The sequence below is a fragment of the Sinocyclocheilus anshuiensis genome, unplaced genomic scaffold (genome assembly GCF_001515605.1).
Source record: "Sinocyclocheilus anshuiensis isolate Anshui unplaced genomic scaffold, SAMN03320099.WGS_v1.1 scaffold794, whole genome shotgun sequence".
Lineage (NCBI taxonomy): Eukaryota > Metazoa > Chordata > Actinopteri > Cypriniformes > Cyprinidae > Sinocyclocheilus > Sinocyclocheilus anshuiensis.
The window spans coordinates 323,083-336,642 of NW_015547683.1; the positions used below are offsets into that span (position 1 = coordinate 323,083).

Here is a 13,560-nt window from a genome sequence, read left to right on the forward strand (position 1 = left end):
AAAATATAATGCATTATGAACAAACATGAATTAACAATTAACAATAATATATTTATAGTTTAACATGGACCTAGATTAATAAATTTGGTTGCTTTTTGATTGTTCATGATACGTAATGCATTAACTGATGTTAAAAATTTAACTATATTGTGAAGTGTTATCAGTATTTTTACTATATGCTTCTCATTTAGTTTGACCTTACAATACAATAATTTTAGACGTTAACCAACTTTCTCTGTGAAGTAACTGTTAATTACTGCTAGTATCCCATCTAATAAGAAATACATTCGGTAAGGAGACTTCATGATTTTCTGTAGCACACAACCAGACAATAGACATTCTACAGACATCATCAGTCATTTATTGTAACCCAAAAGTTGTTTAACTGTTTTTACTCCGTTCTCAGCCTCTTCTGGTGGCCCTACGGCGACGCTGTAGTCTAAAGGGCAGTCTGCCCACCATCTATGAGTACACCGAAGGTCAGCCCTATTGCTACCGCGTGGAGAGCTCCATTGAAGAACCCAGCCACTATGAAGAAGAGGAGGATGAAGATGAGGAAGAGGACCTGGAGCCATGGAGCATCGGGGAACAGAAAAGTTCAGGTAGTTTTACCCTGCACCATTGCGAGAGGTGAACCAATCACGATCATTGTCCCCTGACAATGGGATAAAGAAAGAATGGGAGAGCGCAGGCAAGAGATCTCTCTTCTCTCAGTACCATTTCTCCCAATCAACACCTTTTACCATCTCCCTCCTCCACTGCAGCTCCATGACCTTCCCATTGCGGTTATGTGTGAACCAACAGCAGCGCATTTAAAGAGCCAACTAACCACCTGAACACAGCAAACGGTGAAACACGCTGGTTTGAAATGCTCTTAAAGCTTCCCCATTGACTTACTGTGTTGGCAGATGATGATCCTTGACTCGAGGTGGGGGTTCATTGGAGGGGGCCACAGAGAGTCGCGTAAAAGAAGCTTTCTTACGCCACTCTTTGGTCACGAAGAACCAGTGACGGACAGGAAAATTACCAATAAAAATTCCCAGAGTTTGACCGAGTCAGTTGACAGGCTGATGCATACCAACGGTGGATTTGAAGCTCTACGGACCCGGCTGTTAACTAAGGTATGGTTAGGAATTTTGTTGGGTCTGGTCAGGTTTGGTCGTATTTGTCAGTGTTGCATTGCTGAGGCCGTCTCTGCCGCAGCAGACCGGACCTATCACCACTCTGTGTGTGCTCTACTAATCTCCCAGCAAAAGCCATGAAACCAGCTCAACAGACTATACAGCCGAGCCACGTCACGTGACGCAAGCAAAACTGCTATGTCAAGACTTTAGCATTTTCCCCCCCTTTCCAAAATGTTCACTTGTGAATACCCACGCACCACTTGTCATGTAGTTGTGAATGATGATACAAAAAGGTAACGCTGTTGAATTGTCAGCGTCTGGTTTTTGTTGTCTGCTAATGATGAACAAAGCTATCTTAGGAGACAACAGGTACAAAACGTTGTTGTATATGAAAGTTTACTGAATGGATTGTTCACCTTTTTATGTTCAGGTCATCTTAAATATACCTCTTAAATATGTCTTGCTGTGTCAATGCACTGCTTCTCCCTTTGGAATCATCTAATGAAATATGGTGGTTCATTATGCTATTTCTGTGTATTTTAATATCTCAAGCACATTGATTAATCATGTCTGGTCAACTTTACTTAAAGTTTATTAAATGTTCTTAACATCATGCTCAAAATAACCTTGCCTGTAACACAAAGTTGCAGCAACACCCCGTTTATTTTTAAATCTAATTTTGGCAGTCATTAATGATAAAATAAATGGACCTTGAGATAAAGAGCTAATGATTGTTCCATGGCCTTCGATTACCTGTGTTTTCATCAGGTTTGTGACTGAAAAGCTTGTTGTAGCGATGTTGTCTTGTAACATGAACATCTTTGTCATTCTGAAACAAAAATGAGCCAAACAAATAGTTACTGTAGTAACCAGCACTTGTTGTTTGGGGGTAAAGCTCAGATGATCAAATAGTTAAATGTCAGTGTTATTTAGGATATATGTATTCTTTTAAATGTCAGTTGTGTGTATTTGTTTAATGTTATCTTAATGTTTTCCCAGTGTTGTTGTTGACTTCAGACTATTATATTCTATGTAATATTCCACAACACGTGCTAATAAGTGTCCATTTTTAAAGGGCCTACAAATTCAAATGATGAATTGCCCTCTTGTTAACTTTCCAGAACTGAATATTCAATTAATTTGGACTATTTAGTACCTGTGAAAAATGTATTCATAAAAAACATCAATCTTTGCATTTGTTGTTTGGCTCTGTGTCTAGATCATAACAATTATCTGGCTTGTGATCTGCTTATCTGGGATGTTTAACCTGCATAATCTGCATAAATCTGTTACTCATAAACACCATGATGGTGTCAATACCCACAATGCTAAGCAAACTGATACACTCGGTGTCAGATTATTGATAGAAGGCAGCTTATTTGTCATGTTGTTTTTGTGTCAGTCTGAATTAGCTTTCTCTGTCCGTGTCATATACTGTGTCCTCTGAATCTGTGCTTCAAACAGTTTATAAGATTGACTGTTCAATGCTTCTGTAATAAACTTTTATTAATAATACCATGAGTGTAGCAAAATTAGACTTGCTTGTTTATTTTTAATATGGAAAATCGGTGTGAATACATTTGATGGTTGAAAGTGCCTGTGGGAGGCTGGTGAGGTGCCCATCTGCTGATTGATGTGCTGGAGTGCATGGAGGAGATGCAGAGAAGTTTTTTTTTAAATGATGGTTTGTGGTGCTAGGATCTGTGACAGCCTGAGGGAATATTACACACACACACTCTCTCTCTCTCTCTCTTCTGAAAAGTAATAGCTCACAAAATTTTAATTCTGTCATTTACTCACCCTCATGTCATTCCAAACCCATACTTGCTGTTATTTTTCCATGGAAAAAAAGAAAATTTTTGAAGAACTGTCCTATAAGCTCTTTTCGTGTACAGTTCCAGTTATAGGAAACTGACCTGTTTAGCTCCAGAATGGACAAAAACACAATAAAAAGTTTAAACCTATATAAAAGTAGTTCATAGCCAGCTAACAAAAATACGTTCTAAGAAGGTTTTGCTAATGGTCACGTTTAGTTTTGAACATTTCTGAATGTTCTCTGAATGTTCAAAACATCCAGTGTTTTTTTTTTTTTTACTTTTTACATTTTTGTTATGGTTATGTGAATGTTAAATGAACATTCTATTTTAGAATTTTGCAAACATTATGGGAACGTTAAGGCTGGAATACACTACACGACTTTTAAAATCTGACCAGCTTTTAAAAAACTGGGCAACATACACTTACTGACTATGTAACAGTCACAGAGGAAAAACTGGCCATCACACACTAAAGGACTGAAGATCATACATTACCAGACTTTAAAGTCGTTCCGATCACAACAGTCATGCTGAAACACGTGCCTTGTTGCTAGGAGAGGTGTGACAGATGAAAACAATAGGTGCTCTAAAATCCAAGTATAGGTCTCTGCAGGAAAGTAATGGGAGTTACCAGATAGGGGCATTTTTCGACCATGTTTCCTGATTGGCTGACGTCATAGTGACGGTAGGTTTAGGGGTGGGGTTAGGTAAGGGGGATCATTTTAATTGCATGATTGAGAAACACCCTGCAGTTTGAAAACACCCACAAATTCAGAAACGCCCACTTTTGCTCTGCAGAGACCTCAATCTCCTAAAATCGGCTCAAAATATCAAACATGTTTGATATCCTCCGACTGGATGGATAGCCTAGTCTAAAGCTAAAAAAGTCTGAGACCATCAGACACTACACGATTTTCAATGAAATCTGTTCATGAGTATGTTGAACCTGTACTAGACCAAATTGTTTAGTAAAAATCATCCCCTTTAATGTAAATTTCAGATTGAATATGGGGCAGATTTGACCACATGCATTGTCATGAGTCACGAGAACCAGTGGCATTTCTCACGCGATGTGTCAAAAGTAATTTTGTTCATTAATATTTCTGTATTTTCTTACTCAAAACTGTTGTCTTCAGAAGACTTGCAATATAGCATATTATATGGACTGGGGTTTTTTTTGTTTTTTTTTTGCTTGATGATAGCTTGATAGGAATGGTCACTCTAAACTCTTTCATGAAAAGAAGATTCTCCAAATTCTTCATGTGTTCCATTGGGGAAAAAATAAATAAAATGACTGCAACAAGTTTGGAACAACATGAGGGCAAGAAAATAATGACAGAAAACATCCCTATTATCCTTAGAGACATGAAGCAGGATGCAGACGCCCACTTCCACTCAGTTGAGCTTGTATGGTTCTTGTCAGTGTGTGTGTATAATTGTGGTTATAAAGCGTGTGTGTGTTGAACATCTATAAACAGATCTTCAGCAGTGTGTACACTTGCTTTTGTCACTGTGATCTCAAACAAGAAGTGCAGACTCTTCTGCTCTGTTACATCTGGTTGTATAAACAGTGATGCTGTAACAGCTTTTGAGACAGTACTATTGAGGCCTTGGGAATTATGCATGTCATGGTCTGTGTTGTTGTGACAAACATACAGACAGACCCAATATACTGCAGAAAAAATAATACCAGAGTCCTGGTCTGCCACCCCATGGCTAAACAAAACATAAAATAATGGTTAGAAAAAAAATCAAAGACCACAATGAATATGAATTTTACCACATTCTTTTTGCGTGTTCCTAAAAGGACAGATCTTCCACAAATTATGTGTCATTAATTAGGCCACTCATCTTCATGTATCACTAACAAAAACACCATTAAAGTATCAAAAAAGCAGCCCAAATGGCACATTCTAAGTATTGAGAGACACGAGGGCTTTGTGAGGAACAGACTTAAATGTAAGCCTTTATGTGAAATACAGTGTACAAGCTTGCACCACCTCTTTTGCAATAACCACCTGACTGTATGACTTACAAAACAATACAAAACAGTCTATTAAATGTACAAGATAATCAACCTAGCTTTGCACCAATACAATAAAATGAGTGCTCTGAGGTCATTTTTACCACAAAACTCAAAATTGTTGCCCGTTGCATTTATATTAAACATATAAGGGAATATTAATATTAACCTGTTAACTGTCATTTCCACTTTTTAAGCATATGCTGGAACATTACATTTGAATCTTATATTTTATATCAAATATTTGTTTTACACAACATGTTGGAATCTACAGCTAAAAAATCCAAGCCATAACAAAAAAAGTTCTGTTGCAAATTTAAGGTTGATATCTCAAAAAATGAGCTTTTAGTAAAATTTTGCTTGGGAGCAGTAACAAACTTTTACACGACCACCAAGCTCCATTGGTGAACATAGACGGGTGCACTCATTTCCATATATGGTCTGAGTGATCTGAACCATATTTTTTTCATACCTTTCACAATATTTATGACGAAGACATCATATTCAGAAGTATTATGGGGAGTTTGTGACTATTTGATTTGTATTCAACTTCTAACAAACACAAAGTACCTGCAGCGAAAACCTTGTGTGTTACAGTTCGAAAATAGAATTCAATAGAATATAAATATATAACATGTTTGAATATAAATATATAACAAGGGACATTTTAGCTTAGTTTGTATTAATTTATTGACATTCCAACAAGGAAATATTTTGCATGTAATTGTCATTCATTATGCTCAGTCCTGAAGGCTCCCATGGTCTTTTATGCCCATGCTGGGCACCTTATGGGGTCTTCTGTGCTGTCAAAGCAAACGGGGTCCTTTTGATCAGAGCTCACAAAATGTCAGAGCACAGTCAGGCAGCGGTTACCCCACCAGGATGAACTTTGAAGCTTAAGAATGTACACCTTCACTTGTCTGGACACTTGGTACATTTAGTTCTGAGGATGTTTTCCTCTAAGAACTTTCAGCTCAAATAACAGCGTGATAGATTGGCTGGGTCAAGCTGAATCTGTTAAACATGAGGGCAGGGAATTGCTACAGAGTTGGCAGAGACGGACATCAGAACTATTACTCTGTTCTCTGCAAAGTCTCTTTGCCATTTGTGCCTCTACTGTCACATTAGTCAGAAGGATGAAGAATGAGTGTATAAGGGATGTCGCTGTCTAAGATATCTGCTTATGGCCTCTTGGAGAAAAATACAGCTATAGAACAAATCAAATTATTCATTTAAAAATACATAATCTTGACAATGGACAGAAGCAACAGCTAAACAAAGAAAAATTGGATACTATTTGTCCCCAAAAAACTGACAGATACATTGTAAACACTGGATACATTGTAAACACTGCATCTATTTTTGAACGTTCAATCTACCTTCTACATAGTGCATACTAAATACTAATGCTCACTAGTATGTTTTACATTGTGCAATAGTACACTACATACTATATTATAAATAACTGTGCATTCTATAAAGTATTACACTGTCTAGATAATTTTATTTCCTTTTACACAAACTACCATTTTCAGCTGAATTAAAAAACAAACAACCTCCCATTTGAAGTAAGTGCAAACCTATCAGTGAAGTCTGGCAACCTGAAAGCGAGAGAGACAGAAATTTGTCATGTTGAACGATTTTGCCATCTAGTGGACATGTACAAAAACACATCATTGGAAAATCAAAATTGTTAATAAAATCAGCTACGCTGTAAATAAATACATAAAGACTGTTGTGATTAGTTATCACAACTTTAAATTCAACATTAGAATAAATAAATGTGTTTCAACTTAAAGCAGGGGTCTTCAAGGTTTTTCAGGGTAAGGACCCCTTAGGCGACAGAGACATGGAGCAGGGACCTCCGATACAAAATGTGTCAAGCAGAGCTACATATTAAGCATACAGCCTTACATATTAAAAGAAACTAACCATATTATTATTAAGAATAAATTTTATTATGTTATATGTATTACGTTAAGACAGCAGATCAGAACACATTGTTGCACATGCATCAAGGCCTGAATCTTACTTTTTATTATTAAAATTAAACATGAGATCAAAATCACAATTCATTAGTTGTTTGCAGTAGTATATTATTTTAATGGATTTGCAGTCATACATTTTAATTTTACTAGTCAGATGGGCATTTACATTTACCTGAAGTTTACTAAACATACGTTAAAACATACGTTGTGGCGCTCTCGTTGACCAGCGAAGAAGAAGCAGCTCTCGTGAACGCGCGTTGGAGAATGAAGTGGAAGTGAAGAAAATGCTAGTCGTTTTTTTTGGCGCACAAAAGCATTCCCGTCGCTTCAGAAAATTACAGTTGAACCACTGGAGTAACATGGACTAATTCCGTGATTTTTTTACTACCTTTCTGGGCCTTCGAAGTTAAAGTTTCTTAGGCTGTCAATGAAGGGACAGAAACCCCTCTGATTTAATTTAAAATATCTTCACTTGTATTCTGAGGATGAACAAAGCTCAACAACTTCAGGGTGAGTAATTAATGACAGAATCTTCATTTTTAGGTGAACTATCCCTTTAAATCACATCTAACCCTTACGAAAATTAACCATGGTTTTACTACAGTAAAAGTGTAGTAACCATGGGTTTTTGGCGTATTGATTACCATTTGCATAACCACAGTTGTACTACAAATACCATGGTTAAACTATGGTTAGTGTAGCAAAACCATGGTTTATTTGTGGTTACCATGGTTTAACTATTAACCATGTTTTTCTGGTTTTATTTGTAGTAATTTTCGTAAGGGAAGTACTTACATAAATAAATCAATAGTAAAAGATTTCCATATATATATATTCTTGGTCTTCAAATGCTACAATTGACAGTTTCTCATATCTCAAAGCATTGTTCATGACTTTTATTCAACAGGTTCATAACCAAAGACAATGACAGGAAAAATGTTGAAATGTTAAGACTAAGAGTAAACATTATGTAACGGCCAAGACGAAGTAATACTTTTATGAAGTAACATTACTTCTGATCCCATGGTAATCTCAATTCGGCGTGTGCTAGTGTAACTGAATATGCATTAATCCGCAATACTTTCCGTTCATTCCAAAAGAGCAACATATGCAATTATGGACTTGATAATTGTTCAGTGGTTTTCTGGTCACTTGCCAGAAAAGTAGTTTGAAACATTTACATGGTTGATTCTTTAAATAATCAAGCTGATAAAAAGACAGATGTTGGTGTTGTTTTTCAAAATCATACTTCCAAAAATCCATATTGCTAACATTAACACACACATTAAGCACACAAAGACAGGCTTTAACTGACACATCTTCTGCCAGTTTCATTCACATTTACCAGAATAGCACAGCGTATCTATACGCACTTAAACGTGCACAACGATTCACTTTTGAGTCTCTAAGGGAGTTTGTGCACATCATAGTTCCTGTCTCTTCTTCAATATAATATCCCGCACAAGCACTGTGGCTTCCTTTCGGATGTCACCTATGGGCTCCTCCGGCTTCCAGAAACGCACCACCTGGCCCTCAGGACTCACAAGAAACTTCCAGAAGTTCCATTTGGGGATTCTCTGTACTGAATCTAGAAATGTACAAAAAACATATAAGAAATATAATATTATTTTCATTTAGTAATTGCCTCAATTTTAAACCAGAGGTTGTTGCTTTACAATACATAGCCAGGGCTGTAGATTCAATTTACAGCGTCTGGGACAAAACTTTTGAGTGCACAATGATCTAAAACCCCACCTCAGACTGTTGTGTGTTGTTGTTATATTGTTTGGTTTGCTTGTTTTCTTTAGATGTACTTTTATTTTCATGCGTTTGTAACGTATCTTGAACGCTGGCGTGTGTTACATAAAGTAAATAGTCTTATTATTAATAACTCACTATTAGTAGTAGTAGCAACGGCTGATCATAGGATGTCAAAATGGAGGCGACCATGAGGGGTCGCCTTTCCCCGCTCTGAATAATAAAACCAACTTTATATAGAAATAATAATATGCCTGGAAGTCTCAACTCATGTGAATGTACATCGTTCTCATGATATTGTTTTTTTTTTTGGGTGTAAAACGTATTAATTTTAAAAAGTTACTGAATGAGGGTTATTCTCAGGTAAAAACCTACCTGTGATGAATCTGAATGCGGGCTCCGCCTCAGACCCCATTATTTTGATCTTGCTGAAGATGGGGAATGTCACACCGTAGTTGGATTTGGCAAAAGCCTCGATTTCTCGGCTGGTACCTGATTCGGTGTCACCGTATTGCGAGCAGGGAAAGGCGAGCACGTTAAAATGAGACGTGCCGAGCTCTCGGTGAAGCTCCTGCAGAGCCCGGTAATTCTGCTCCGTCAACTCCCTTCCACTCGCCACGTTTACAACCAGAGAGACCTATTATCAGAGACAGCGAGACCTTGAGTGAAAATACCGCTGCACGGGACGCATTTGTGCAATAATACATTTCCAAAAGCCTCACAAATTATGTTAAAACATTTAAAACAAAACTTTTGTGCCTATGAGATTGCATAACTTACTTTCCCCCGATACTTCTCCAATGAGACTGTCCTGCCTCTCGCGTCCTTCACTTCATACGAGTAGAAATCTTTGGCTTTTCGCGACTTTGACAGTTTACTCTGCAGTAGGTACAGTGAGCCCATGCACACGGCCACACTCAGTAAGACCTTGATCAGTCCTGCTCTAGAAGCAGTTGATTTGGTGGGGTATCCCCCGAGAGCCTCCATGATGGAGGATAAATATTGTGGAGGAATCCGGGTGAAAAACTTCAAGTATGGTTTTCTGCAGGTCAGAATAGTGGGCGCGTCGAAGTGCAGGGACGTTAAAAAAAAAACTTTCGTTCTATATTAATATTAAAATTAAAATACAAATATACGTGCGAAAGGCCCTATTGATTAGCTACTAATGCACCTTTAGGTACTAGTGCTTATTCTTTAGGTAACTTACTAGTGTTTATTCTTTAGGTACTAGTGTATTTTGTAAAGTTACTAGTACTTATTCATAAGATACTAGTTCTTATTTATTAGATACTAGTACTTATTCAAATAGTGACTATATTTAATTATACTTTACTTGTTAAGAAAAATTTGAACTAGTACTTATTTTTTTAGTTAGTAACTTTTTAGACCAAAGATATCCTGAACTTAATAGATACTAGTACTTTTTAAATTTGTATTTCCGCTCAGTATGGTAACAGTATGTTTGAATATTAATGAACCAACAACATATAGGAGAGAGATTAGACAGGAAATGGAAATAAGGAGACAGATGCACTTTTTTTAAAGAAACCAACACAGAAAATAAAAAAAACAATAATTTGTAAACTAACACATAGAAAACATTGTTTTTTGTCAGTAATGTAAACACTGTAATTTTATAAGACACCTATTTTATTATTTTTTTCCCCATTTTTCCTTCAGTCAAAACAATAAATATCATATCAGGGCCGTATGTTAACTTTTTTTTGCATATAGCACTGGTTCTACAGAGGTTGATATCTCAATGACAGATCCCAATAGAAGTAAATGGCAATAGTTACATATTTTTTTAGATTATTAATTTGCAACCATAAAATAATGTCCCCAGAACGTTGCAGGGTGGTTATTTTTTTTAATAACCTAAAATTAGGCTAACTTACACAGAACGTTCCCTAATGGTTATTCTTAGGTTATTTTTATAACCCTAAACAATCTTTCCAATGAAAACGTTTCAGATGTTTTTGTGTATGACTATGAAAAACCTGGAAATTTGTTTAATACAGCATTTACTAAAATACAGAAATGAGATCAATTAAAATGTGTTTTAAATTATAATATTAAGCCAGGGTTAAGCATAGAGTGATAACAGAAATCATAAATTTGTGAGTTTGTTTCATTTTTAATTAAAAATTAACGGTCATTTCGACTGACTTGCTCATTTATCGATCTCTTTATTGAATGATTACTTAAAATTAATATAGTTATGAGAGTAAATATGATTTCAGAGGGATTTGACATGCCTAACTGAAGAGAGCATGATAAATCGATAAGTTTTTGTTTACGGGAAAAGAAGAATGTCCCGCTGTACAAACTGTAGGCATACACTTCAGTGGTAAGAAATTAATGTACTGATATCCTACTTTAAGCCAATTTTTTAAGCCAATAATTTTTTAATATCTGTGAAGAAATGTCATATTTTATAAGTATAAGTAATTTTTATTTGGTGCTGAAGAAATTTGAAATCTGGGTACCCAGTAATCTTAAATGAATGGACAAATTTAATCTTATTTAATCTTATATATGATGGTTGATGTGCTCAGATGATTTTTATTAATTAAACAATAGATAAAAACAAGACATGGTTTTTATAATACTGATTAGGCGTCCATACATAATTTATATGCCGCTTATACTAGGTCGCGAGTGTGCTGGATGATTACTGACGTACAGCGGCTGGGGTAATCAAATCAGAGTAACGATGTTAGGGGAACGTTATAATAACATTATGTGAACGTTAAAATAACGTTATGCAAACCCAAAAATAACATTCTATTTCTGTTAAGAAAACTTTCCTGGCTAACCAAAAACAATTAAACCATAAAAATGACGTTCTGGGAACCATAAACTAACGTTATTGGAATCAACAATTGTTAGCTGGGTAGTACCTAAAGAATAAGCACTAGTAGCTAATGAATTAGTACCGTAGTACTGGGCTGGGAGGAATGATGGTATATATCGATACCGCGGGATAAAGTGTCTATCGTTAGAGATTTTGCTATCGTGTGTTCTGCGGTATGCAAATATATCTGCGTAACATAGTAACCTACTACTTAGAAGTTATACACCTTTAAGTGATAAGGAAACATGCATGAATGAGACAATTAAGTGTGGGACGCACTTGATAGTTATTAAAATGCGGTGCTCGTGCTGATTGACACAAATACGAAGATCAAAATGACAGTAAAGCTCACCTACAGAGTCATTCCGTGTCAAATAAACCAAATTTCAGAAACTTCACCAGCTCAGATATTTGATTTTGCTAATATATTTTCTGAATAATGATAAACATGTATAGTGAGGAAAGCCAATTTGTAGAGGGCGGTCAGTGACAATTTTCACCCGAGATTCAGAGCCAAATTACAGGGGGTAAAAACGACTTCAGAAAGATGGCAGCACCATAATGTTATTTTTACACAGAGATTAGTAGGTCTGTTAGTAAAATCTGATGACTTTAGCAATCTTTGTTGCCTTAAGTGTCGATGGTGACCATTCAAAAATGGGGAAAGAGCACTTTTCAAGTTTTTTCTCCAAGTGTTAAAGATATCTTAATGCCCTTTTAGATATTGGGTCTTAACAAACTTTCCTTTTGGCATCTTCATTTTTAAAGCCCTGTATAGTTCAGTTCCAGAGATATTGGAATTTCAATATGGCTCCACGAGTAAATTGTTAAATTGTACACATTGATGTTTTGCTGCTCTGACTTCAGCTCTGAGATCAAACCCCTCACACCTGAGAGATCTGGATCTGCATTGAAATAAACTAAGAGATTCAACAGTGAAGCTGCTCTCTGCTGTACTGGAGAATAATCACTGTAAATGGGAGAAACTGGGGTAAGATTGTCTCTCTGATAGTCACACATCTTTTTCCTCATTAAGACATATCGTAACACTTTACAATAACAGTGCATGAATGATAATACATAAATTAAATATTACTTTATGAGCTAATGTATATGAGCTAATAATTAATGATGGCATGTACTAATCATGACATGATTCTTAAAAGAAAACGAATTAATGTGTGAAAACTTACCCCAAAGAGTTAATTAATACATTAACAAACATGTAGTCGAGGTGGTCGTTATTCACACATTAATTCATATGACTCTTGTCGTAGTTGAGGTTACAGTAGTTCTTGATTAATACATCCCTTAACTCATCATTAGTTCATATTTAAGTAATATTTAATTGGTAACACTTTACAATAAGGTTCATTAGTTAACATTAGTAAACTACTTTAGTTAACATGAACTATGAATGAACAATTCTTCTACAGCATTTATTAATCTTGATGTTAATTTCAACATTTACTGATGCATTATTAAAATCAAAAGTTGTGCTTGTTAACATTAGTTAATGCACTGTGAATTAACATGGACTAACAATGAACGACTGTATTTTCATTAACTAACATTAACAAAGATTAATAAATAATGTAATAAATGTATTGTTCATTGTTTGTTCATGTTAGTTAAGACATTAACTAATGGAACCTTATTTTAAAGTGTTACCATTTAATTTTAGTATTTGCACATGATTATTCATGTACTGTTATTGTAAAGTGTTACCGACAAATCATTTGATGTAAATTTTAGGGCTAAATTCAGCTATTAAAATAAATGGAAATGTGCACTTCGCAAATTATTGGAATTAAAGCTTTGTTAAATGATAGAGATTAATTTATAAATAAATAAGTAAATAAACCATCCAATGGGGGTGTTGGGCTTGTTTTAAAAGTGATAACAGTTTTCTGTTAAACAGTCACTGAATCACTTCAATGTTCAAGCTCTGAACTCATATATGAGCTCAACATATGAATAAGCTTTCAAACAC

At 35.6% G+C, this 13,560-nt stretch overlaps 2 protein-coding genes across 3 annotated transcripts in view; one reads left to right on the forward strand and one right to left on the reverse strand.

Annotated features, from left to right (window-relative positions):
* Positions 1-2,635, forward strand: part of lrrc75ba (leucine rich repeat containing 75Ba) — a 31,115-nt gene extending 28,480 nt beyond the window's left edge. The window contains exon 5 of the mRNA XM_016505709.1: positions 407-2,635. Coding sequence (XP_016361195.1) covers positions 407-634 — 228 coding nt within the window. The 3' untranslated portion in view covers positions 635-2,635. The remainder of the gene's footprint in view (positions 1-406) is intronic.
* A 5,217-nt stretch (positions 2,636-7,852) lies between these two features.
* On the reverse strand, positions 7,853-9,755 carry gpx8 (glutathione peroxidase 8 (putative)). Of its 2 annotated transcripts, XM_016505679.1 has the most exons (4): positions 9,491-9,754; positions 9,086-9,347; positions 8,849-8,923; positions 8,460-8,540 (listed from the first exon to the last, which is right to left on the reverse strand). In XM_016505679.1, exons 1-3 carry the CDS (start codon positions 9,695-9,697, stop codon positions 8,874-8,876), a joined length of 519 nt encoding a protein of 172 aa, XP_016361165.1. In that variant the 5' UTR covers positions 9,698-9,754; the 3' UTR covers positions 8,460-8,540; positions 8,849-8,873. The 2 variants fall into 2 exon arrangements, with proteins under 2 accessions (XP_016361164.1, XP_016361165.1); XM_016505678.1 differs by lacking the exon at positions 8,849-8,923 and having other exon boundaries at positions 7,853-8,540; positions 9,491-9,755.
* Positions 9,756-13,560: the final 3,805 nt, after the last annotated feature.

What these genes read in the sequence shown, in the direction of transcription:
- gpx8 (XM_016505678.1), bottom strand. Translation starts at nt 9,697, where the DNA reads ATGGAGGCTCTCGGGGGATACCCCACCAAATCAACTGCTTCTAGAGCA. An exon ending in TGGAGAAGTATCGGGGGAAA is followed by an intron (nt 9,348 to 9,490) that starts GTAAGTTATGCA and finishes CTCTGATAATAG; the next exon opens with GTCTCTCTGGTTGTAAACGT. An exon ending in CGCATTCAGATTCATCACAG is followed by an intron (nt 8,541 to 9,085) that starts GTAGGTTTTTAC and finishes GTACATTTCTAG; the next exon opens with ATTCAGTACAGAGAATCCCC.